Raw genomic sequence first — 27,593 nt, forward strand, 5'->3', positions numbered from 1 at the left:
TGTTTGGGATAAAAAGAAAAAGAAACAAAGGAAAAATTACCTTTTACCTTTTGTAGGCAATTTCTCTATTTTTCTATCGATTCTTTACCTTTTTAGTGTTTCTCTTTACAAATTTTCAGCCAATTTTCTTGTACTTTTTAAAAAAGGACATAACCTGGAAGAAAATGCACTTTCAAAAATCCGTAAATTACTTTTAAATATATAATTAACATAATTCTGTGCATAGGTTTTTACAATTTTTTTCTAAATCTGCTAACCTCTTGCAATTTGCGTCACACTTCTTGCCAAGTTGCTCGCCGCCTTTTTTATCGAGCAAGCCAATTTGCTGCGTTCGAACATTTTTATAGAATTATCGTTCCTGCTTTAACAAAAAAAGATCTTACTTTTTGACAAAAAATCTCCCTTTTTTTTCGGGATTCTGGCTCATTCCAACGCGGGCAGGCCAAAGAGGTGCGGCTCAAACTGCTCCATGCTCCTGAGTCGCAGCGTGGCCTCCTGGGTAAGGCCGGGGTCCAGGTTGTCATCCGGAATCATCACCACCTGCATCCCCGCAGCCAGCGCCGCCTTCACGCCGTTGGGAGCGTCTTCAAACACCAAACACTGGAAAACAAAATGATTTTATCCCGGATTTACCCCCGAAACAACACAGAACCATGGAGCAACATTTCTATTTTCAATGCGATGAACCAAATATTCCTATAACAACGGTGCTCCCTAATGTACGGAAGACAATTAGGGCCAGAAAGCTTTTTTTTTTATTATTAATTATTACAGTTATGAACACAAGTTTTTAAGTTTTTAAGACATTTTCCACATTATCCAAAAGAAACTCCAGTGGCTTTTATTGTCTTTCTATTGTCTGAAGCAGAATGCATGAGGGTTCTCTATTTCATTTTTTGTGTTTTTTTTGTTTTAATTTTTCAAAACTAAAAGCTGGAGAAAATTCTGCCAGTGGTCTGAAATAGTTTCGCCTGCTTCTGAAACAAATTAAGTTGCTCCAAGTCTCTCCTCCTATCCTAATCGAGTGTAATTTTCTTTACTTTGAGCAATAATCATCCATTTTATCAGAATCAGAAACACTTTTTTGTGCTTTGTTACAGTTGCACGTAATATCCCAATATCCCAAATATAAAATATAAAACAGCAATACAGTAAAGTACTACTCCTCCAGTGTTATTTACCCCCGTATTTATGAGTTTGTAACATTTTATTGCTCCCAGCGTGTACAGTCGGAGTCTAAAAGTTCAGCTGAATGCATGCATGATTGCATGTCATTTTTAACCCATGAGGATTACTGCCTGATATACCAAAAAATAGGGGATTATGGCATGAACTTGTGAATTTCACCACGGGGAAGTAGCATCTCTCCTCTCGGGAGTCAAAGAAAAGTGTCTCTTGCATTCGAAACAAGTCGCTGCCGCAGTGAATCACGTCCGTTTGGAAACCGATGTCATTTGTGAGGCAGAACTGTGTCACCGCGACACGGCGAGCCGAGCAAAAATGGGAATAAAGCGGAAGCTAATTGGCATCTGAAGTCCTCGACCGTGCACACGTTCAACGAGAATATTCCAACATCTGCGGTGAATTAATGCGGCTGAGACGTCAGCGGGAGGTTAATCAGTTTTCAGTATCCAATAATCACTTTGAGTGGAGGCTGAGTGCTGTGATTATAAGGAGGAACAGTTAAGACCAACTATTCGACTGCTGCAGACTTACAATTCAACCTTGATTCTACTGGAATTAATTAGAATTTAAGTACAAAAATGAGAAAGAAATACCTAGTGTTGACGAATGGATTGATTTAATGATTTATTATATAATTTTTAATGATAATTTAAATGACTTAAATTTGAGAATTTGGCAAAAATTGTAGCGTATTGTCTCAATACGTGGATTTCCGTAAAAGATTTGCGCAAAACTTAAGCGATATTTTCAAAATGTCGATAAACACAATTATTTATTTGTTCATTCAATGTTGGGTTTTATCTTAGTTATCTTTTTTTTTTACGTTTTTCCATGCTTGAATGGTCTTTTTATGTTCATCTGGTCGTGGATTTTGTTTTTGTAGAGAGCTTGTAACAAAATCAAATACATTTTACTTAAACTGCATAAACAGATTTTACTTTAAATTTAAATATATTAATTGTGCATTAAAAGTTTATTGACATCTGAAAAAATGAATTCGAAGTGCACTAAGTAAACTTCCATGAGCACATGATTAATGTCCTAAAATACTGACATTTTTGGATGTACTAACACCATAATTAATAGACTAGTTTTGAGACACTTCAATATACTTTGTTTTATTACCAATACTTTCCTTTTTTTAACTTTTAAGTGTATTTCAATCTATTTTCAGATAAATTTTATATTCCAAATATAATAAATTGTTCTAAAATGTACTTTTTACATTTATCACTCTAATAATAAATACATTATTTGCATTTTAATTAAAAAATACATCCAGTATAATTATTTGCATTATATTTAGGGATTCGTGTGCCATAAGATTGCGTCCCGAGCAGGTCAAAATCTGAAGATTTAACTCAATTTAAAATCAAATATCTACCATCTACAGCACAGAATTCTGCACTTATTCATTGTACATTTTTAGTGCAATTTATCATTAAAATTAGGGATTGCGTGCTATAAGATCGCATCCTGAGCGGGTCAAAATCTGTGGATTTAACTGAATTAAAAATCAAATCAAACATCTACACCACTTTAGTTAAAGAGTAGAAGAAGACACCAATAAATTACATTGCACTAAAATCCAAAGTATCTATATAATAGCAATTGAGAAGCTTACACAAACACTACTTCAGTGCACAAAAGCTTAGAAAGATGGACTTAAGTTGGCCGTATTTTCAGCAGTTGTCAAAGCTGAACAGATGTATTAGCCATTCAACAAGGTTGAAGGGTCAGGAAGAGCGTTTCCTGCACAAAAACGCTGTTTTGTTGGGAAGTGTCCTTGGCTCTGAATCACGGTGACTTCATTGTTTGTCCGAAAGTCCTTTTTTGTGCTTCTTTTGGAATAGTTCATGAATACAGCAGAGAAAAGCGGAGAGGATTGCTGAATTCATGAACATTTTTATGTCACAGAGTGCGCAGTGTGAGGGGCGTTCGCCAACACAAAGGCTGCGGTTATGAAGGTAGGAAGCGTGAACAAATCACGAGCCGTTATGCATATCCTTTGTGAGTTTAGATCTCAAGGAAGATTCATTGTTGGGGGGTAAAAGTTTAGCTTGTTTTCAAACAGTTTGAACAGTTATCCAAAGGTTCTTCTGCAACACTCCCTAAAACGACGTTTTTTTTCCTGCAAACGTCATCCGACACCCAGTTCATAAAACTGCACTAATCAAATATTGAGCCTTTCTGACCTCTGCCAAAGAGGAGGTTATGTTTTCTTTGTGTGTTGACTTGTTTGTTCAGCTCTATTTTAATGAAAATCGCTAAGGTACGGCCCAAAAAGAACTATTTAAATTTTTTTGCTGCAGATCCAAATATTAAGGCAGAGAGACAAATTATTTTTCACCTTTGTTAACATCGTGATCATTTAGCTTTGGCGGAGGTCTCTCCAAGTGCCTTTCTAGTTTTAAATTATGCACAAATTGCCCTTTAATCTGGATTTAAAATGCCTCTTTGTCTCCTTTTTTTTTATTAAAGGCTGTGGATATTGAATTCATTATTGGGTTAAAGCACAGCTTTAACTTTGTGGTTGGAAATGGCACTCCAGCGTGAATAAAGGAAACATCCACACAATGAGTCGAAAGCTCTCCAGAAGCCACAAAAACCTAAGTCTCGGAAAAAGCCTTAAGAACCTTTGTTCGGCCCAACTCTAATACTCAGGTAGAACAAAGAGGCCTCCGTGAGTCTTTTTAAACCCTAATTGACTCCTGTGATGTCACTAAGCCTGAAACTGAAGGGCTGGAGGAAACCGAGCGCACAACGGAAGGCCTTTGCTAATTCCCTTGATTGGGAGCAATTAAAACTGGTAATTACCCAATGAGCTCGTGAAATGACCCTTTAATCTGCCTCCAGTGCGCGCTATTGAGACGGATGAAAACAGAACCAGATGCATTGCGGCCCGCTGTGGATTGATGACTCGGTTGGATTACAGATGGAATTTACAGAAATGAGAACAAAATATTTCGAGCTGGTTGGACGACACTGTGTGTGGAACAATGTCGGCGAGCAGGGATGCTCCGCTGACTTTGTTCGGGGGCCACTTTTGCAAAATCACAAGAGGTCAGGGGCCAGTTGCAGATTTACGGATATTTTTAGGATTAAAGGAAGTTTTGCGAGATTTTAGGACTTTCTTTTCCTTTCTCGGAATTTAGGACTTTTTAGGATTTTAGGACATTTCTAATATTTTAGCACATTTTCATTTCTGCATTCAGTTATTTTTTTGGATTTCAGGACATTTTCAGGATTTTAGGAAATTTCAAGGACTTTAGGAAAAACTCCTCGGGTTTTCGGACGATTCAAGGACATTTCTAGGATTTTAGGAAGTTGCTCGAATTTAAGGATCTTTCTAATATTTCAGGACATTTCAAGGATTGTGCAACGTTTCCAGGAACTTATGACATTTCTCGGATTTTAGAATGTTTCTAAGTTTAGGACATTCATCTGGTTTTTGGATGATTTGTAGAATTTCAGGCCTTTCCTAGTAATTTAGGACATTTCTACGATTATAGGACATTTCTAGGAATTTAGGACATTTCTAGGATTATAGGACATTTCTAGGAATTTAGGACATTTCTAGGATTTTAGGATGATTCTAGAATTCCAAGACATTTCTAAAAAAAATTAGGGTTTGGGTTGTTTTTTTTTTTATTTTTAGACATTTCTGGGATTTTGGGACATTTTAGAATTTCAGGAGATTTCTCAGAAATGTCAGAAAGAATTAAGAAGAAGAATTAATGTTAACTGCTGTCCATGTAGAAAAAAAAAAAAAAAAATATATATATATATATATATATATATATATATATATAAATATAAATATACTAGAAACAGCTATCAACCACTTATTTAAACACGCTTTAAAATGCAACCCATCTTCAACGTTGTTCCCACTTTACAACCTCAGAAGAACAACTTCCCAACTCCGACCTTCCGATATCACATAAAAGCAGCAAAATACAGACTAGAAACAAGTGTAACTTATCCAAAACACCTACCATTACCATTTAGTAAATAAATATAGCCAACTGTTATTGTCAGAAAGTACAGTAAAAGGTACAAATTTCTACTTCAAGTGACTGCAAAAGGAAAACCACAGCAGCATCAATAGCTAAGTACTGCTGACTATGGCCCCAATCCATTTCCCAGCAGTGGCTGTCACACAAAGAGGAGGTGTTCTGCTTGTTAAACGAGCAGCCACCGAGCAAAAAAGCCTCATAAAAATGTAACAAGGTAGATCTACTGAAACTGACTTTACTCACCTTTTAGAGTGAGAAAAGAGTTTAACCACCTCATCCTGCCAACACAAATCCTCGTAACCTGAATTCAGAGCACATCTGAGCAAAAACACTCAGTGATGCAAACAGAGACAAATCAGGGGGAAAAAAAAATCACGGATGCTTTTGACAGAAGGTCAAACATTAGCGGAGCTGAGAGTTTTTAATGTTTATTCACACATATATCACCCACTGATGCTTCATTTACGGCTGCACATTGTGCACTTTTCCCCTCCGACAATAACACAGCAAATATTCATATATTTAACAGATCTGGTGCACCCTGCAATCTGCTATTTCTGTGACAAAATAAGGCAAAAACGATTGCTGAAATAACCAACCATCTGACAGGAAAATTGACAAAAGGCATAATATTTGATTGTCAATGTCATTCATCGAGTAAAATTGGCAAAAATGCTAAAAGCATCCTCTGATTTTAACAGTTTTGGATCATTGTAACTGTGTGGCCTTGGCATTTGACTTCCAAAATCTAATCAGTTCAAGTCGAATCCAAGTGGACGTTTGCGCCAAATTTGAATAAATTCCATCAAGGCTTTCAAGTTCATAAGAATGAGACAGACGCAAGGTCACAGTGACCTCCAAATTTGACCACCAAAGTCTAATAAGCTCATCGTCGAGTCCAGGTGGTTTGTGCCAAATTCAAAGAAATTCGCTCGAGGCGTTCTTGAAATATCATGCTCACAAGAATGAGAGGAATGCAAGGTCAAAATGACCTTGAACTCTGACCACCAAAATGTAATCAGTTCCTCTGTGAAGTGGATGTTTGTGCCAAAATATATATTTTTTAAAAACGTAATTCTTGAGATATTTAGCCATAGCTAACAAACTCTACTCTGTTGAATCCATCTGTATGTTTGTGCCAAATATGAGGAAATTCCCTTAAAGTTTAAAAGACTAAGACAGACGCAAGGTCACAGTGACCTTGAAATTTGACCACTGAGTGAATGTTTTTGCCAAATTTGAAGAAATTCCATCAATTGATTATCGCGATCAGGTAATAGGACGTAAGTTTGGACGACCCAAAAACATAAAGCCTCCAACCAAGCACAGTCAATTTGAAGGAACTTATTAGATTCGATTTGCTTTTAGCAAAAAAATCCTGCCTAGATTAAATAACTGCATTCTCCTCCTTTGCTGGGATTGAAGGAATACAAAGCCCTGTTTCAAATAAAGAGCATGTTGTTTCAGACTCATTTGCAGTTGTCGCCGTAGAAAGGTGTACAGTTTATCAGTGTCACTGAACAAAAAAAAAGTCCCAGACCAAGCTTTTAAAGTTATTCCCAGCAGTGCAAGCTGGTCTCATGACTTCCCTTCCCTGTGTGTGGAACTGTGAGGAGGCGCAGTACCCCCGCCCCTCTTCAAAAGGTGCCATAGAAGATTTACAACCTGTCCTCAGGCCTACACCCAAACACATGCAAGATTCATCTGAGCCAACTGAATCTGGATTCACTGTGTACCCGAGTCAGCACAGCTGAATGAGACAAGACAAAGGGGATGTGGGGTTAGGCCAGAGCTTTAAACTGTCTCTGTTTGGCGCACACACACACTCACACACACATTTCTTATTGTCTCAAACAGAACTGGCCCACTAAAACAACACAGAGGCGACTCTTTTAGAGGAGTGTGTTGTGGGTAGAGGACAGCAGCCGATGCCTGCGTGCTGTGATTTGGAGACGACCCAGACCTTGTTTGGCTGCAGACAGAATTTTTGGCTGTGGACAGCACTTCAATAAGAATATGTCCAAGGACAGGGTCCACAGGTGCTCCTAATCAGAACCAGCATGTGTTCGGACATAGGATATCACCATGATGCTGTGCTACATACATTTACTCGACGATTTCGAATTCACAATGAAAATAAGGCAATTCACACTGTTGTTTTCGTATTTTTGGTGTACATAAATCAGAGTGCATAAAGCAGCATCAAAAAAGTGCCACACAGAGGTCCTTGCTGAACCCCTAATGTCCAAAAGTCCTAGAAATGTCCTAAAATCCAAGAAATGTCCTCTAATCCTACAAACGCTGTAAAAATAAAGAAATAAACTAAAATCCAAGAAATGATCTAAAATCTTGGAAATGTCCTAAAATCTTGGAAATGTCCTAAAATCGGAGAAATGTCCCAAAATCCTTGATGGTCTAAAATCCAACTTTTTAAAATCTCTTCAGTCAAGAGAACGGTAACCTTCTTGTAGATGAGCTTTTATGAGGTCTTGCTCTCTTCTCCTCTTTCATTTTTTTTTTGTTGTTGTTCTGTTATTTCCCAGATAATATGATTTTAATGTCGGTATTAAAATACACAGACATTTTTGATTTAATAAACTCTCAAACGGAGTCAATTAAAAAGGGAGTTGAAGGACAAGCAGCTCTTCTAGCAGACAAAGAAAACAAACTTCGCATTAAAATACAAGGACATCACTTTGGAGAGGACTTAAATATCAGGAGGCACAGCATGTTCACAGATGTAAACTCGAAATGAATAATAAAATTATTCCATGTCCTCTAAAACAGAAACTTTAAAATTAGTTTTGTCGATATGAACTCATATAACCTCAAACTAAATTGGATACATATAAAATGCTCACCTATTTTCCAGGATAGTCAGTCAGTACGTACACATAATGTTAGAAAAAGTTGCATTATTAACTACAACCGGACTTTTACAATACATGTTAGTCCGACTGAAATCGTACTAACAGCTAGATAATGTGGTTGTAGGTACATAGACGTTGCAACAGGCTTTGAGTCGAAAAGCATAAATTCATATAAGACGAAAAAAACAGGAAAAAGAAGCATAAAGCATAGAGGAAGTACAAAATGTACAGTGTCAAAAAGTTATCTATGTTGCTAACATGCAACCTTTTTTATGAAATAGGTCAAGCAGAAGATGGTCCAATAGCAAATACACAAAAAGGGGCATATTGCACAACTACCATAGTGGAGCTGGATATGCATCAAGTCAATTCGATATTTACGAATTATCGGAACATGGACGGCCCTCCGAAGTCGTAATTAGAAGTGGGAAATCGGGAAATTTTGATAATACCTGAGATGTCCAGTTGTGACGTTTCAGGGCAGCGGAAATGTCATAAAGGAAACATATGGAAACAATGTCAACAATTGACGGTAAAAAATTGCATACTACGTTTTGTTCCAAGTAGATATAATTTACTTTTAGCTGCAATCCAGCAAACCTTTAAAGCATGCCAGGCGAGTATACTATCATTGATAACAAGGTTATTTTAAAACCCGAGTCGCCGACTTGACCTCGTAAATGCATAAACATGATTGGCAAAAGTCAAAGTCAAACTTTTCTTAACAATTCGCGTATAAAATATCAATTTTTGATCACATGTTAAGAGTAGTATGATATTAATGTTAACTGAAGATTAATGCAAAAAATATAGAAAGATACAAAAATACAAGAATTAACTGTAACCAGCTATCAACCTATTGTATAAAAGCTTTTTGCATTAAAATGCAAACCATCGTCTTTGCACCTTCCATGTTGTTGCAAAGCACATTAAGACAACCAAATCGGAAAAACGACTTCCCAATTTGGAAACTACGACCTTCAGCCATCGCAGAGATGTCAGGCTGATCAGTGTTGCAGCACTGAGAGTAACAACGTCTACAGCAGAAACATTTTAAATAAATTACACCATCAACAGAACTGCCTGCCCTAGTTGACTCACTTATTCAACTTTGCCGGCATGTGACACAGAGGTGAATGCAATGTGTCAACCGACTGCCTAACAACCTTCACACGGCGGTGGAATGGATCTGTCACAGTAAAAATGTTCACCAGAGAAACAACCTAATAGGTCTTTGTTGTACTGTAAACATCTATGATGCTTCACAGCCTGCTCAGTGGCATTCTGACACCGATACCAATGATGCCAGGAAAAGAAACGAGCTATCTCAGCAGCTCTGCGTCGGAGTTGGATACCTTTGTAGCAACTTTTAACTCTTGGCTGTGCTTGGGGTATTTTCCTTTGTAGCTCCATACTTGGCTCCTTGGCTTAACCAGTTAAGGTGGACTGGGAATCAGTTCAAAAAGTGGTGGACTGTTTGATGCAGCTGCCATGTTTTCATCTTTTTGACATCTGCACAATAACACCCAGTGGAACTGACTTAGGAGTGGATGGATCTTGTAGATAGCTATTTGGGCAAAGTACTGAACGTTTTGATGCTGAATGGAATTCAAAGACAAAGAGTATTTTTTATACACGTATAAGCTACTCGAATTTCCTTCCAACTTAACTTGGAAGAACACAATTAACACTCTTGATAGATGGGGTATTTGCCCTTTATCGTGTAACTGTAACATGTTGCAGTTATGTTCTTTTATTTCTGATTTGCTTACTTCAACCCTCGGAGATGCATAGAATCATTATCTCATGCAATGGTCTGCTTGGAAACCTTGCGTCCTGGTGCTCATGTGAATGCTGTTAAACAAGCTCGAGCAACCCAAACAACGTCGCAAACCAAGGACACCCCCAAATTGCAAGGGTACACCCTGACTGCGGTGGCCCCTCAGCAGGACGATGCACCACGCCACACTGATAAAACTGTTCAGCAATGGCCCTAGGAATGTGGCAAAGAGTTCAAGGTGTCGACCTGGAGTCCGAATTTCCCAGGTCTCAATCTGATTGAAAATGGGACATTCTGGTACCCAGGAGGCACCCCTTGGTACTCCTCGGACCAGACACCTCTAGCAGGAGGTGGATCCTTTGGCTCCTGAGGTTTTTGCAATGCTCGATCAGATTTGGATTTGAGAAATTTGCAGGCCAAGTTGAAGCCTTAAGGTCTTTTGTCTCATTCCTCGGGCCATTCCTGAACATAGTCTTGCTGGGGGGGTCCACTGCCAAGTCCATTGCAGGGTATACTTGGCCTGCAGTGGTGTTAAGTGTGTCACGTGGCATCTAAATAAATGTCTGGACCTGAGGAAGGCATTGCCTTCTGCTTCTCCTTTGAATGACTTGCTCACTGCATGTAAAAGAGTCAAAAAGAGTCATTGCGGAAAAAGAAAACCTATAAGACAACAGTAGCAATCAAATACAGCTGTTTTGCAGTAAAGATGCACGGCTGATGCATGATGTGAGACTAACAAGTTGACACATCCATGCATGTGTCAAACACACATATGAGCAAGGTCAAATAATTTAGGAGATTAAGGGTAAGCGGAAGCTATCTCGTCTGCATTCACCAGTGAAAGAGTGACAGTGTCTGATTGCCTGTCGCATTTTCTAAACGATCTTGGAGCCAAGGGCAGCGTGGGCGAAGGATGTGTAAAATTTCCCCATCTTTGTTGTGGAGAGCAAAAATAAAACCCAGGTTTTCATGGGATTACTTAAAGACAAAGCTGGCAAAGGCTGGAAAATGTGTGGCATGTGTGGTGTACATAGATTGTGTTCACATAATGTGAGGAATTGTTCTCAAAAGCCAGCTATGACTTTTGGGTCAAGCTGGGTCAAATCTCAGACTCAACTTTACTTTCTTACAAAGAAAGTGTTAGACTGTAGGATACGATGTGTTAAACTTCCCAATACAGAGTTTCTGTCCTTGTCTAAAGATGTTAAAATAGCATATTACAGCCTGTCACCTCTACCTTTTCTCCTTTGTCTCATTCCTTCTAGTAAGAAACGGCATGATCTTTTTCAATTTCATTCTGGAAATGAAATTTCAAGTTATAATATTATCTTAGGTATCAGTGACAAACAGCTGTGTTTGTTTCTAGGGCTGCTTATAGTTTAAAATGTTTCGATACTACACGTAGGAAGATAATGAAGGGGCCTTTTGCCCCTTCATTAACCACTGAAACTGCAGTAAACATGCAGCTGGATGTGCAATACATTTGGGAGAAACAAAGACAAAGTGGGCAGACAATCTCAATCCTGACCTTGACCGCTCACCACCGAAATCTAATCACTTCTTCCCTGAGTCCAAGTGCATGTTTGTGCCAAACTTTAAGAATTTCAGGCTTTGGGAAATTGCGTTTACGGGAATGAATGCATGCAAAACAATGCATCCAGCCAGAGCTATCGGCAACACTGATATGTAAAAATAACCATTCCAGATGTAATTTATTGATCTCACCATGCCCTTGTGCAAAATAGTGCTTATTAACTCTACACAGAGCCCACTTTGTGGCCAATTAAGCGTATTAAAACATACACTTATCCAGTCTATATCAGTCTATATCTTTGCGCGCTGCATGGCTCTTGGCAGTTTTTCATAATTGCAGGGTATTTCAGTATCTCACAACCCTGTTATGGTATAATGTTTTTGAAAATGGAAGACGATATATCTTTGATACTGTATGCTGGCATTACTTTGAATTACACTCTTTGTTCCAATCAAATTTAGCAAATCAAAGGGTCTATCGAAAGTGAAATCTGTATGTTGTTTGAAGTCGACTCGTGCGACTTTCGCTTTAAAAGGCTCTTTGTGGAACTGGTGAGAACGAAACACAGCTTGACATGTTTACTGACCGACACAATGCATTCGCAACAGAGGCAGCTATTACTGAGCGTGTTTTCATTAGGAGATAACTTACCGCTGTGCTGAGCGTAAAGAGATTGCAATTGGCTCAAAGAAAAGCCGGTGGACAGCCCAAGGACTTAATCAAAAATCACCATTGAGCCAAAATGAGTGTCTGCAAATCTCACAGCCACCCTGCCTTCCTTTGCTTGTGATCTGTGGAGGACCCTGCAGCAGGCTTAACCCACACATTTGAAGTCTGTGATGATAAAGTATCCAGCTAGGAAAATACAAACAGAGGAGGGACAGAGCTGTATATCTGAATGCAAGTTGAGCAAGTCATATGTTACAGTAGATAGCAGGAATGCAAGAGGGCTGAAGAGTGTGCTTTTTAAATCAACTTGGCCATCACTGCACTTTAAACCATTCACCAACTCATAATATTTTGTCAGAGTTTATTCCAAAAGCTTAGCATCTTGAATATTTTAGAGAGCGGAGGAAAAACACAAAGTGAGCCTCTCAGCCTGAGCGCTGTTTGGACCGTTTTCTGAGCATTCAATGGAAACCTTTTAAGGCTCCCTGCATCGTTTTCATTTTCACAGCTTCTCTATCACAACAGATGCATCTGTTCTATGAATGACTCTGGCCATGTGGCACAATAAAGCATCAAAGTGGAGAAAAATGAAATGGCTGAAGTGATAAATGAATGGCTAGAAGTGCATAAACTGCAGCTTGGAAATAGCGAGTTTTTCCACCCCTCACATTGGATCACAGTGTTGATTCTGTATTGTGTGAATCCTTGTAAACCCCTGATAGTTTCGGAGGGATGAAAGCCAATAAAGGCATGGGGGTGGGGCAAGTCCTGAATCATAGTTGCCGTGTTGTTGCAGCATCATTATCTGCACATCCAAAGCTCCCGTGGCCAAAAGGGAATTCACCGACTTTATCCAGCCTGTGTGAGAACCTTTTCTTATACTCTCTCATTTCTGAGCTCTTAATTCACTGCTCCTAAACCAAACTGCGTGGTTTGAACACGGGTTGATAATGACATAAGCCAGTAAAAAACAAGAAACGGTTCAATTCTCCTTATATTGTAGTTAAATGGAAGTCGAATAATTTGGAGTGACCCAAAATCATGGACTATTTCATGATCCGATCTCAGGAGCCTGATTTGACACATTTCACAATTGGAGAAATGTTATTTTGAAACATAGGATCAACCCATTAGGTGGTGGTGTTGACTGATGGAAACAAGTCAATTTCCAACATTGTGAATAAAATGACCTCTGTTTATCTGCGATTTACCGGTCGATCTTCGTTCCTACCCTCACCTATGGTCACGAGCTTTGGGTAGTGACCGAAAAAGAACAAGATCGCGGGTACAAGCGGCCGAAATGAGCTTCCTCCGTAGGGTGGCTGGGCTCTCCCTTAGAGATAGGGTGAGAAGCTCGGTCGTCCGGGAGGAGCTCGGAGTAGAGCCGCTGCTCCTCCGCGTTTAGAAGAGCCAGATGAGGTGGCTCGGGCATCTAATTAGGATGCCTCCAGGACGCCTCCCTGGTGAGGTGTTCAGGGCACGTCCCACCGGTAGGAGGCCCCGGGGAAGACCCAGGACACGCTGGAGAGACTACGTCTCACAGCTGGCCTGGGAACGCCTCTGGGTCCCCCGGGAAGAGCTGGACGAAGTGGCCGGGGAGAGGGAAGTCTGGGTTTCCCTGCTTAGGCTGCCGCCCCCGCGACCCGACCCCGGATAAGCGGAAGAAAATGGATGGATGGATGGATCTGCGTATAGAGCAGGAAAGTGATATCCGATCAAAAGTAGTCCCTAAATAAATATTACTATAAGGTGTAAACAGGCTCTCAGTCGAGCTTTATATACTCAGCTTTGCAGAGAAGCAAACAAAAGCAATAAAAAACAACCTTATTTGCCTGCGTACACAGAAAAGAAAAGTAAAAAAGACTAAGAGAAGGCCTGCGATGAATGAGCCAGACTCACAAGCTCCACAGTACATCTGAGCAGGATCCTTGTTCATCTGGCAGGTGTTTCCCTCAAAAACTCCTCTCCTCTTTCTTTGAAGTTTCTGGTTTGTTTGATATGAACAGAAGAAGATCTGGGCAGTTGAAAGGAGAGGTGAATAAGGACCAAAAAAAGCCGATCAAGCGATGCCCGGACAGCTGAGAACTGAGCTCTGTGGTTTTGCTGCAACATTCATTCAGCTGCATTTTTTTTTCACTGATGATTTATTTAGGTTTGTGACATTAGTCCAGCTGGGATGAGACAACAGAGAGAAGGACCGACTCTAAAACTAGCTATGAGAAAGCAGACATGAAATATTTCTGAGGTCGAAAAAGAAAGAGCCACGTTGCGACTCGGCACGCTGTTAAAACTTTATATGCAGATCACAATTACTTCTAGGATCTGCAAACAAGTACAGACTGAATGCAGACTCACATGTACCACCAATGTGATGTCAGCTTTAATAGTAAGGATGTAGTAGTCGCTGAAGTGTCTGTTTTTTGGCAAAAGTCCATAAATCGATACCTCCCATGATTTTCCTCTTTGGAAGTGGGTTAAAACCCAACAGGCATTTCCTCTGAGGCATGCTGGGAAACAGTACTAAATCTGTACTGTACTTCTTGTAAGAAGACACAGAACCGTATGTGTCCCTAAGTCCTAAAATCTGTCCAATTTAACTGACTGTGCATACGAATAATGACTGGAGAGGCAAGACCTTACCTGATTCTGCTAGTTGGTCCAAAACTATCCTGTTCTGACTAAACTGGGACAACTGGACTTACAGATAAGACCTCAAACAAGAAAATCTGTGTCATTTTAAATTATATCACTGATATTCATCAACCAAAACTGCATTTTATAATTTATGTGTTCCAAAAGTAACACCTGAGCTCTGCTGGTGCCTGCTGTGCACTAGATACAATGAGTTTAACAGAAAGAGGAGTGCCTGTACCTTTGGGATTTCTTAATACCCTAGTATACTGTAATACTGTGATACCGCCCTGGTCTAGGTGAGATCCAGATAGATCCTGAGAACCTTTTTGTTCTTGATTTTGGCAATGCTCTGCTCGAAAGCAGCCATCGCAAATCTACAGGTCAGTCAAAATACCGCTGCCAGGGTTTTAACAAAGCCAAAATGAGACTGTCTCTCTGTATATTTTAAATTGATTTTTAAAAAATATCTGGCCTTACCGCTTTTATATCACAGACTTGCTATTGTTTTACGATCCTCCTTGAACCCAGAGATTTCCCGCCGCTCGTTTAACTTCCCTCAGGGTCACCACGAAAACCTCTGGGGATGATACTTTAAGCTGCAACAACTCAAAGATATGGAAAACTCCGCCTTTAAATGTTAGACTTGCTGACTCAGTAGACAGTTTTACACAACTCAAAATGTATCATTTTAATATCGCCTATAACCAGCAGCTCTCTGTTGTAATCTTTTATGACTTTCTATCATTTTTTAATTGAAGGAGTGTTGCGTAGTTGTACGGTTTTAAATGCGTGCTCTTTTTTTGCAGTATGTACATTAAAGGCTCAATATAAATAAAATCCATTCATTCATGATACAATCCTGCTGTCTATATCGGCTCGCCTCCAGGGTAATAACACCAAAATCCACAATCATGCAGGAGCAAAATGAAAGGATTATCGGACTGATTACAGTCGACTCTGAGAAAAAAAAAAAAATGTACACAGAATCCACCGACATTTTAAATGAGCTCATCCACTTTGCATTTGCATACATTTAACAATTTTACATAAAATCAGAGGTATGCATTTGAGAATCTATGGGCGAGCGTGTATGAGGTGGACGTGGCGAGCTTTGTCAGAGCAGTAATGGGCCAATTTAATGTTCAGATAGAAAAGTTCATGTCTTAATTATCCTGATTTGAATGTCTGGATTATAAAGCCTTCCCCTGGTGTAATGCCTTCTATGATTAATAGCAGGGGAAGAACTAGTTATCTCTGGCTCTCTCCCTCCCTTTCACTGTGGGCATGAACTAGCTCGCTTTCATGTTTCATTAATCTTATTCAGGCCGCTGAGCACACCTTTGGTAAAATCTCCTGTCTCATCAACAGTGTTACTCTGGAGTTGTGAAAAATGTCTTTGCTCTCCGTGGAGAAGGGAGCAGTGCTTTTTCTTTCACTTTTGGTCGGGCCAGACAGCAGCATCGACACCACATTACTCACCTGTGAGGCCGCTGAACTGCAGTGTTCACAGAGAGGGACAGGCTTTCTCTGCTCTGCCCCTGGCATTCTCAATATCACATTAAATCACATCTAGTAATATATTTGCTTTGCTGCGGGGGACGTTTTCATAAAATAGCTCTGAACAGGACAGTTTTTTAACTCTACCAAAAGCCAGGTTCAAAGAATAGTTAGCGCAAAAAATAGATTTGTATTGCTCGTCAATGCTTATTTGTATATACTTTTAACGGCTACTGATTGAATTTGAATCGTCACTATTTGCTTAATTTACTTAATCGGCCTTGGAGTATTTTTGCAAATTACATGCTACTAGAATATTTGAGTGGGAAGAGGTGCGATTCTCTATTTCCATCCTTATTAGCACACTCTAACCCTGTGATACTCAACCTCTGGCCCGCGGGCCATATTTGGTACCAAAAAAGGTGTTGGGTGGCCGTCCAAACATTTTCTAATTCACAATAAAAATGTAGTTATTTACAGCAGGAATTGGTTGTGTATCAATAGAATTGAAATAGAGCTTGTTTATCAAAAAAAAAAAGCCCCTGATGTCCTAAAATCCTAAAAATACCCTGAAATCCTAGAAACGTCCCTAAATCCTAGAAATGTCCTCAAGAAAAGTCTGAAGTCCTAGAAATGTCCTTGAGCTAAGAAATGTCCTAAATCCTCGAAAAATGTTAAAATCCTAGAAATATTCTGAAATTCTCGGCATGCCCCAAAATCCTTGAAACTTACTTAAGTCCTAGAAATATAAAAAAAATATTTAAAAACGCCTTGAAATCCTAAAAACATCCTAAAATCCAAGAAATCCTGGGAACATTCTAAAATTCTAGACGTGTCCTAAAAACCTAGAAACTTCCTTGATACCTTTAAATATCCTACAGCCCTAGAAAAGACCTAAAATCCTAAAAAAGTCCTAAAATCTGAAAAATGTCCTAGAAAAGTCCTCATATCAGAAAAATGTCCTAAAATCCTAAAAACTTCCTTAAGTCCTAGAATGTCCTAAAATCCTAGAAATGTCCTAAAATCGCTGAACGTCACTACGTGTTCAACGTCCTACGTCATGTCTGAGACCAGAGACAACTCGCCAACGAAATCTGTAAAAAGTACAAGAAAATGACCCGAGTTTTTGGACTCTTCTAGTTAAATAAATACATTTTTTTTTTATAAAACGAGGCAAACAAAATTTGGAAAAAAAAGAATGCTTAAAAAAATACAGTAGTCATAATATAATTTTAAGGATGTAATTCTGAATATTACAATTGTATATTTCTCCCTTAAAAAAATTCCATATTGTTAATTTTATTTTATTTTTGGTCTTTTAAATTATTTTCTAAATTTACTAAATTCTTGCAATTTATGGAACATTTCTTATCAAGCTGCTCACTGTCTTTTTTTTATTCATTTCTGAATTTGCTTAAATTCGGAGGGCAGCACAAGAATTTGGCACCGACAGTCTTTATATTCCATACATATAAGCTTTTTTTTTTTTTTTTTTTTTTTTTTTTAATGCATATTGATGATTCTGCATGACTATATACAATCTTTTAATTTAAAAAATTGTCGAGGTGTGCACGTACGACTGCATTTATCGACCTGTTTCTAATGTCTCTTACCAAATAAAAATCAAGCTGGTGTTTTTTCATCGGAGTTGAGATTAGGGCACGAGGAGCTGACAATCGGATACGTGTTATTACCATACGGCTGTTTACCACCTCCTCTCCTCCCTCCTCCCTCTCGCTTTGCCTCTGTCTGCTCTCCTCCTTTCTTGTCTAGCGCTCCTGCCGCTCACCCCTCCTCACCCCTCCTCCTCCTCTCTCCTGTCGCGGAGTGGGAGCAGGGGAGTGACGCATCATCATTCGTTATTCCACTGAACACTCTGTCGATTCCCCCTCTGAGCCTTAGTTTCATATCTCATCAAGAAAAATGCCAGCCCTAACCGTGGCTGGCTCCAGATTAAAAAATCAGGTGCGCCGTGCCACAGGCAGACCTATTTGCAGCGACGAAAAAAAAAAACCTTTCAGATGAGAGCAGGGAAGAGTTAGCGAGAATGTATCAATTGGACACCTCAGATCGCCGTGTTAAATTAGGCTGTAAATATCCAAATGCGGTGAGAGGAAAACGCCACGATAGCTCACTTTTGGATGGTTTCTCTTGGTTTGTGTATCATCCAATAGCCAATTTTTGAATGCAGAGTTTATAGTTAACACATGTTAAATGGTCCCTTTAATATGGCGTAATTACGATGAACATCTGATTTTCTTCTGTTTTTTAGACGAGCATTTAAACCATTGATCCCTTAACAAATTGGTATAATTTCTGTCATAAATATGAGAAAAAGGCAACTTGGTAGTGAATGTTTCACAAATTGCACAAAATGAGTCGATTTAGAAAATTATTTTTTAAAAAGCTGGTGAAAAATGTCTAAAAGGGAAAAAGAATAAAAGCTAGGGGAAAACTAAATATATAATGGTCATAATTACATATTTAAAATTGCGGCTTATTATACTTTCTAAGCACTATTTTATTGATTTACTTGTTTGATTTGGTTTTATTTTTTTAAATTTTAAAATCATTTTCAGGCAATGTTCTCATACTTTTTACTGATTTCAATTTCAAATTTTTGCGTCGTTTCTTCTTCGTTGCTCATTTTGCTTCTTTGCATGTTTTTGACAGAAATCAAGACAAATTTCCACGGTTTCGCTGTGGCGAGTGGTTGATAAAACTTATTTTAGATACTTTTAAAAGGGCCTACCTAAAACAGTCAATAACCGTCTAAGTTGCTGTTTACACGGCAACGGTTCTTGCATTAAATGTTAAACTTTCGACCATACAACAACTGTGTTTTGGGAGCCTAAAAAAGCTTTTGAAAAATCGTCTGGTACCGTGAAAATTGGCAATGCGCAGATCCTCTGCGAACATTATGGCCACGTAGTTCTATGGCGTGTCATTTCAAAGTTATACCGCCAACTACTGGCCTGGCATGCATACTGCATACTGCAGTATTTTAATTTTCACAATGTTACCGTATGAATGCCGTTTATTTATTTATTTTTAAATGCAAATTCCATTTCTAGTCATCTGAACCTTTCGAAAGGGTTGATTTCTGGCTTGATTTCTTTCGAGAACACAGCGAGAAGACAACGAGCATCTTCAGAAAAAATGACCCAAAAATGAGCAAAAAAATTAGAAAAAAAAATACGAGAAAATGTGCCTAAAAAAATAATACTCCTATGTAAATTTTTTTTTTTTTTTTTAATTTAGCTATGATAATTATAAATATAGTGTTCTGGTTATTTTGACATTTCCCTTGGCATATTTTTATCAAAATTCTTTTTTTTTTTTGTTGTTTTTTTAAATGCTCATGACAGGTATCTGACAAAAAACAAGGATTACAAAAAGTAATCCTTCACATTTGTATTTGGGGTTGCTCAATCGACACTTTTATTGTTGGATTTTAACGTCCTCCATTAACTGTAGTGGTACTAAAACAACAAATTTGGATGTAGCCTGTTTAAGTTTTTAAGAGTCCATCAAGGTAAATGGAGGCTGTCAAACTGTTAATGAGGTAAAAGAGCTATGTTGTGCTCCATGTTAGTTCGGGAAACATATTATTCCAGCCACTGGTTACATTATTTCTATGTTTGCAGATTCATTTTATGCGTTCACTTCACACTGCACACTGTACCATGGCCGTTTTATTGTTCAAAACATTTCTAAAGATGTATTTGTACAAAAAAGTAAATGTCTGAACACCCAGTTATTTGCTTCACATGCACACCTGTTTGCATGAATGCTGAATGCAATATGAGTGGGCGGATGTTAATAAGAGGCACTTCGATGAAAGATACTTTTCATGCTTTTAAAAACAAAAAAGAAATCGACTTATTTTTCTCTTCTATTATCATAATTTACATCCCAAGGGCATGTTTGCAGTTCAACCTTTGTGCGCGTTGTTGCTGTTCCAATCAAATGTGAATGTGGAGGATGTGCTGGTTGAAGGCGACGCTTAGAAAAGGACATAAAAAGTCCGCGGTTTGGTTTTAAGGCACGATGACTGACAGGAGAGAATTCGGATTATACCAATTCAAAAGAAAAGGCGCTCTCTGAGTTGTCATAGCAGCGACTGAAGCTTAAAATGAAGAGAAATTTGTTCATCGTAGAAATATATATATCAATGCAGCCTGGTTGTTTTCAGCTGGAGTGTGATAGATAATTTGTTTTTACTTAAAAAATGAGTGTCATTTAGTAAAACTCAGTGTAACTTTAAAGTTGACTGAATTTGAGACGTTAAGTGCCTCAACTCGTACTCTCAAATTCAGTCGAATTAAAAACGACGCTAACTTTTTCAAGCTAAAACATTTTTTTTTCCTTTTGTTTTTACAGTGTTTTTCTTCAATATGCGCATCATTAGCTGTAATCTAAAAACAGTCCGCACCATTCAGTCCTCTCAGTTCCATCCCAGCTTCACTTTGGCTCAGTAACATCATTTTTAAAAAATCCTCAAAACATAAAAAAAAATAAATGCCACAATCATGATTTATAGCTGATAACGCTGATATCACTTTCAGCATATTCCTAAAAGGACGCGACAACTGTACACAAAAAGAGTTTAAAACCGAATGAAACCGCGGCGACAAAGGCGAGCATGTCATTCAATTACATATTCATTAGCAAGTCAGGCACTGCACAGAGATCAACAGTAGATTTGTTCAAATTAGCATAATACTTCCATTTTTACATGTGGTCTAGTTTTCCTGAAAGTAGGTCAGGCCTCACACTGCTATTCGCTGTCTTTTAGTGAGATATTTGGCAGCTATTTTAGACTGACTCAACACTGCGAAAGGCTTCCAGAGTGTCTGAAAATATATCTTAAACAGCCCATGAACCCTGAAAGCTCACCACTTTTGATCAAAGTGCCACAGTAAATGTGTGTGTGTGTGTGTGTGTGTGTGTGTGTGTGTGTGTGCTGAGAGCGGCTGACATCAGGCCCTGCCTGCATTACTGCAAATGGAACACATTAGGTGCAAATATAAAGCCGTTGGCTGACAAACAGGCAGCTAAATACAACTAAATATAGGATGCAGTGTTGACATACTGCTGGTGCTACTTTACATTTCAATATAATGCAAAAATATTTACACACCACAAAAAAAAGGAAAAAAATTAACCGCATAAAAGCATATACTGCATTCATTATGTAACTGCCACACTCCAAATCAATAATCAACACAGACGCAGCAGAGAATTACAATAAAAAGTTCTTAATTCTTATTTCCTCCTGCATCTAAAATAGGCGAACAGGAGACGTTTGTCTGGCTTCAATGGGAAATAGAGACTAACAAGACAACTAACATTAAATATTAGACATTATTAGAAATATTGAAAGCTGAAAACCTATTTATTTAGTCTTATTTAATTAAATTTAATTTATGTCATTTTTGTAATTTTGATACATTTAATTTCTTAAAATTGTTAATTTTGATGTTGAAAGTTGAGGCATTTAGACAAAGTTTGGTGTTGGAGTTTTATCATATTGCAAATTCTAAATATTGACAGAAAAAAATTCACTTTTATTTATTTCATATCGGCTCCAAATATCCCATAGATGTTGATCAGCATCGGCCCTAAACTTCCAGTATTAATTGGGCTCGATTTGGGACTTTACCATTATTTGAATACCAGCTTTTATTGCACAATAAACAATATATATGCAAGATGAACTGTATAAACACCATTCGTCAGTTAATGGCTACTATGTTACAAAGGAGAGTTATTAACATATAATATAGAGACGAAATTACACAGCAAGAAGGGAACTGGAGAAAGAGGGACAGAGAGAGAAAGAGAGAGGAGAAAAGGGAACAGCAGTTAGTCAGACAGAAGTAATGAGACTGCAGCTGTATGTGAGCTGTAATTAAGGTGGAGGAGCTCGGCAGCAGGTGGAGATGACTGACAGCTCGGAGTTCATCTGAGCTCCACTCGTGTTTTTCAGTGCATTAGGCAAACTGACTTTTACACGTCGGTGTAAAAAAAAAAGCAATGACATTTGAAAAACTGAAATATAATGACATAAAAAGCACATCTACAAAAGTAAAAACTTGTTTCTAATGAGCTGACATGACAACTGTATCTAGTGATGAACTATAACACCTCAAAGCCATCAGTTAGCCCTGTCACCACAGCCTGCATTATAGTATCGAACCTCTGATAGGCTCGTGCATGTTTGGTCACATCCTTGGTGGTCAAACGGGGAGACAAACAGCACTGACAGAAGTGTGAAAAGATAGACTTGACATAATGGTGCAATAATCAAGAAATAACTCAGGCAGTATTTCATTTTTTAAGCAAATACTTTCGAAAACAAGTCACAGTGATCTTAACCTTCGGCCTTCAACCACCCAAATCTGGTACAACCTTATTAATGAGTCCAACAGCACAGCACAACAAAGCTAAAAAATGACAGCAGTGACATTTTTCAAAACAAATTGGCACGTCTGGGCTTCAGGAGACTTGGATTACTTTTGACGAGCAGTATGGAGACATTTTGCAGTTTCATTAAGTTTTTTGTTTTTTTGGTCTCCGTTTGCTTTAATTGTTCGGGAGATGAGTGCAACGCCTTTTCCCCGTGTTTTGTGGACTGTAAAACTTCACCTGACTTTGTATCAGCATGTGGCATGAATGAGTTTTCATTTTTGGGTCAACTGTCCCTTTAAAGTGTGTAATAATCTGCAGTTCGTACCTTCTCTGGAGAAGCCGGGGGGTTGAATCTGCTGGCACAGACTAGGAAAGAGTCGGGTTGAGGTTTGTGGTTCTTCACCTCGGGATCATCACCCAGGACAATATGGTCGAACAGACTAAAGAAGTCTTCGTGTTGGCTCGTCTTTAACTTGAACGTCACGCCAGCTGAGCTGGTGGCCACTGCGATCGGGATCCGGTGCTTCTTCAGATGGTGCACCAGTCTCTCCACACCTAACGGCGCACATATTGCAAAAGACGCTTTAGATTGGACGATAGGAGCAAATGTTTTCAATGAAAATCCAGATATGGAACTCCTTTCCGCACAGCTAGTGAATATACTTCTATTAGTGCTGTCAATCTACTCAAAAAACTGTGATCAAGTTAATTAGAACAATTTTTAATCAAGATTAAACACAAGTATTTACTTGTATTTCAGTGGCGATAAAACTACATGTGTGGTGCTGCAATAAAGAAATGCACGAGAAATTGTTTTAGAACATCTTAGCTTACTTTCAATGCTTTTTTTTTTCGAAATCAAAATTAATATCTCTTAATTTGTCAAGTGAAGACGTCTCAGGGAGCGCTTGGCATCGCTCGCGGCATCCATAATGAAATGCAGACTTAATTAGCAGAGAACCGCATAAAGAACAGTTACAAAGGAGCATCTGCTACAAAGTGAATGTAAACAGCTTGCCTGTAAATTCTTTGCAAAGTAGCATCTGAGCCAAATAAATGTTACAGAGTGTAGAACCTGAATATTTTTAGTTTACTTTTAGTTTTTTTAAAAGGACAAAGTAAACAGCAGCCATTAAAATGACATTTTAGCCACGTAAGCGGGATACTGTGCAGGAGATTCTCTTTATTTTTTTAAAGTACCTTTTTGTGTACTCCTCAGTCGGACCTAAACTGGACTGTGCATGCTCCATACCACCACTGGAAAAAGGTCCATTCAAACTATCCGCCAACCATGGCGGCGTCTGTCATTCTTCTGTCATTAAATCGATTCTTTCGCATGCTTGTATACTCGGACGAGGACAGTAGTCCTGTGTAGGTGTCTAGCGTAGGTCAATTTAAGTGTGCATGGAAACGTACTGACTTCACCCGAACCAATCCCACGTCACTGAAACCTGACCGATCCAACTGATAAAAACAAGTATTAGCCAAAAGTGAGGCGGGCTATTCCTACGCTATCCTAGGATTTGGAAATCAGCTTCAAGGACACCACCGCCAACGCCATTGATGACATCAATGAATCTGTAAAATCGCAAATCAGCTGTACAAAAGACTAGAGTTAGAGTCTACAATGTAAAAAAAAGAGCAGCAAGGGAGGCAAAAATAGACTACAGGAAGAATATGGAACTACAATTCCAGGAATCCCAGAAGCCCAAGGAAAGGTCTACGAATTTTTACAGACTACAAGCCCCAAGATTCCTTGTAAAGTGCTAATGTTTCTATAATTGGAATGCACAATATTGGATAACCGATATTGATATATCTACTTTTTCCCAAATTTAGCGATCATTACTCACAATTATGCATTGAAGACAATTCCAGGAATCCCAGAAGCCCAAGGAAAGGTCTACGAATTCTTACAGACTACAAGCCCCAAGATTCCTTGTAAAGTGCTAATGTTGCTAGTGCCAATGCACAATATTGGATAACCGATACTGATATATCCACTTTTTCCCAAATTTAGTGATCATCACTCACAATTATGCACTGAAGACAAAAAATGCAATGCTTTTTTCAGTGTCTGTAATACGTTACGTTCTTGTATATAGTCCTTTACAACTAAAACTACTGATATTAACAACAAAGAGCCTGGTCATAGTGTCCTCCTGCGAGGTTTTCAACAGCGAACACTTGTTCTCTCTAATAGCATAGCACAAATGAAATGTTTCCCATTATAATTCAATGATGGCATGACATTCTTACAAAATCCAGGCTTCAACTGATAAATTAGATTATGAAAGGCTGCTGCACCTGCTGAATCACCGGCCTTATGTTTCACATTTATTAGATGTGCTTTTCTCTCTGTGCCAATTTATAATTATTTCGAGAAAAAAAAAACAGGTCTTTATGATGATTAGAGTAGCTGGTTAGACCAGGAGGTAAACTATTAACAATTAAAACTGAAACTGTAAAAATTAAGCTGTCACGGTCGAGACCTGCTTGAATTTGTCATCGGTAATTATTTTTTTTATCTTTAATCAGCAGTTTTTGTATACATATTCTCAACATTTTAGCATTTTATCCTATTAGATATTTGTGAGAAATTGTGTCATAAGTAGCATGAATTCTTGACCTATGGCTTGTGTTTCGCGAGGTCACAGTGACCTTGACCTTTGACCACCAAATTCTAATTAGTTCATCACTGAGTCCAAGTGGCGACTGTGCCAAATTTGAAGTAATTGCCCCAAAATATCCCTTTCATATGAATGAGGTGGACGCAAGGTCACAATGACCTTGACCTTTGATTACCTAACTCTGATCAGTTCATCATTGAGTCCAAGTGGACGTTGGTGCCAAATTTGAAGAAATTGCCTAAAGTTGTTCTTGAGATATTGTTTTGACAAGGATGTGACAGATAATGTCACAGTTACCGTGACCTTTGATCAACTACAAAGAATAATTTCAATGCTGAATCCAAGTGGATGTTTGTAGCAAATTTTAAGGGATTCACTGAAATTGTTCTTGAGAGTTTGCATTCACAAGAATGAGACAGATGACATCACAGTGACCTTGACCTTTGACCAATTTATTGTAACATCCAAGTAGACATTTGCTCCAAATTTTAAGACATTCCTTCAAGTTGTTTTTCAGATATTGCAAGTCATCGTCCATGTGGACGTCCGTGCCAAATTTGAAGGGAACAAGATGGATGCAATGTCACAGCTAATCAATTTCTCATTTAGTCCAATTGAATGTGCCAAATTTGAAGAAATTCCTTGCAGAAATTGGATTACATTTGTGTGACTCATTACATTGTTTTCTAGGAAAATCCTGCAAATGGAAAGCACACATGCCATTAGTTGCATAGCTGCAAAACAGCTGCATAAAACAAACACAGCCTACATGTAGAATAAAGAGAACGGCAGCCCACACGAGAGCCGATGACAGGCCACCGTTGAGTGTAAAATAAAGCATTTTACCATTTTATATTTTGGTATTCTCTTGTGAAAAGACAATAAAAAATACAACTACTGAAGGTTAAATGTGATCAATCAGGCATACCTGGCATGAGTTTGGCAGAGGGAAAGATGCTCTCTTGTATTTCTCTGGTTTCGGCAAGAAGTTCTTCAGCTGTCATGGGAAGCTCCAGAGCGTCCCGGATCATTTGGGCAGCATCCAGAGCCTTTTTCCCCATCACTGATGACTTCACGTCCCAAGTGTATTGCTTTCCAAAGCGGTCACAGACTTGCTGAAAGGACACAGTGTACAGTCGCTCCGTGTCTAAAAAAAAAAAAAAAAGGGGGAAAGCGCAAAGAGATGGATAACTTTCATTTAAATGTCATTTAAGGCTGCATATGAATGGAGCCTTTGGTGCACTGCCAAAAATCATTTCAGCAATTTAAAAAAAACAAACAGGGACTACAACAGTTGGCTTTGACCTCAAACAGTGTCCTCATAATATAATAATTACCTGTTAAAAAAAATATGATTTTTAAGCACTTTTTCAGGTTAATCCTTTTCTTTTAATATGCTTTTCTTTTTTTTTCCAGGTAGTTTTCTTGTCCCTTTTTTTTTTATATACAATTTTCTTGCAAATTTTTGAGCTATTTATTCATAGAACTTCAAAATTCAACAAAATCACACCATACATCATTGTCAGAAACTGTAAAAACAGACATTATTGCTGGATTTTCATATTTCAGACAATCTCCGTACAAATCACATGACAAACACCTCCATCAGAAACCATTTAATCCATTTAACCATACATTAACCATTATCACAAAGTTTTTCAAATCTAACAACTTATTTATGAATGATGAATAATAAGATAAAAAATAAATAAATAAAGACACCCCCCATGTAGCACTCATCATTAATCATGAAGAAAACAAGAATAAAAAATAAAGGTTAAAAGGATCAAGTCAAACTTCATTGAAATATGCGGTCATTTTAAGTGTTCGGATTTAGTATAAATTATATAATCACCAATCATGATGAGAATTATGCTACAACTGGTCTGTAGATGTAAATCTTTAATTCGGCATATGTCTGATTAATAATTTTCAAACGATCATTTAAATATTAAACTTGGAAAGTTGGTCACAGTCGCCGGAAAACGAACTAACAACAGTTACACGTTGATTTTCTGCAATTTGTATCAATAAATAATACATCATATGTATGCCGAATTCAGCCGTATGTTATAAAAACAACAAAAACAACAAATAAACTTCGGTGTGATAAGTTTTATTGAACATGCGCAAGGAAATGGACATTAACTTCTGTTTTTCTATGCAGTTCTGCAGCACTTCACCGTGAATCGGTGTCAGCGTAGATTTAACTTTAACGTACAACCACCGCGTCCAAAACGTCAAACCAAACTACAAGATACAACAATCAAAACGAATCAATACCTAATAACAATCCATCCATGTCGAAAATAACATAGCTCACGTGTTTGTAGCTGTCTAATGCTGCAGACATGCTGGCTC

The 27,593-nt window shown here is 38.3% G+C and overlaps 1 protein-coding gene across 1 annotated transcript; it reads right to left on the reverse strand.

The window, feature by feature from the left end:
• LOC121962918 (pseudouridine 5'-phosphatase) lies at positions 1 to 27,593 on the reverse strand. Its single transcript, XM_042513241.1, has 4 exons — positions 27,516 to 27,593; positions 26,161 to 26,379; positions 22,928 to 23,157; positions 1 to 600 (listed from the first exon to the last, which is right to left on the reverse strand). The coding sequence occupies exons 1-4, from the start codon at positions 27,583 to 27,585 to the stop codon at positions 424 to 426; spliced, it is 696 nt and encodes a 231-aa protein (XP_042369175.1). The 5' UTR covers positions 27,586 to 27,593; the 3' UTR covers positions 1 to 423.

Source organism: Plectropomus leopardus, chromosome 24, assembly GCF_008729295.1.
Source record: "Plectropomus leopardus isolate mb chromosome 24, YSFRI_Pleo_2.0, whole genome shotgun sequence".
In the NCBI taxonomy this organism is placed as follows: domain Eukaryota; kingdom Metazoa; phylum Chordata; class Actinopteri; order Perciformes; family Serranidae; genus Plectropomus; species Plectropomus leopardus.

Coding starts and splice junctions, on each gene's coding strand:
- LOC121962918 (XM_042513241.1), bottom strand. CDS start 27,585: ATGTCTGCAGCATTAGACAGCTACAAACACGTGAGCTATGTTATTTTC. Junction 23,158..26,160: donor CTCTGCCAAACTCATGCCAG/GTATGCCTGATT, acceptor GTGCGCCGTTAG/GTGTGGAGAGACTGGTGCAC. Junction 601..22,927: donor CCCCGGCTTCTCCAGAGAAG/GTACGAACTGCA, acceptor TTTGTTTTCCAG/TGTTTGGTGTTTGAAGACGC.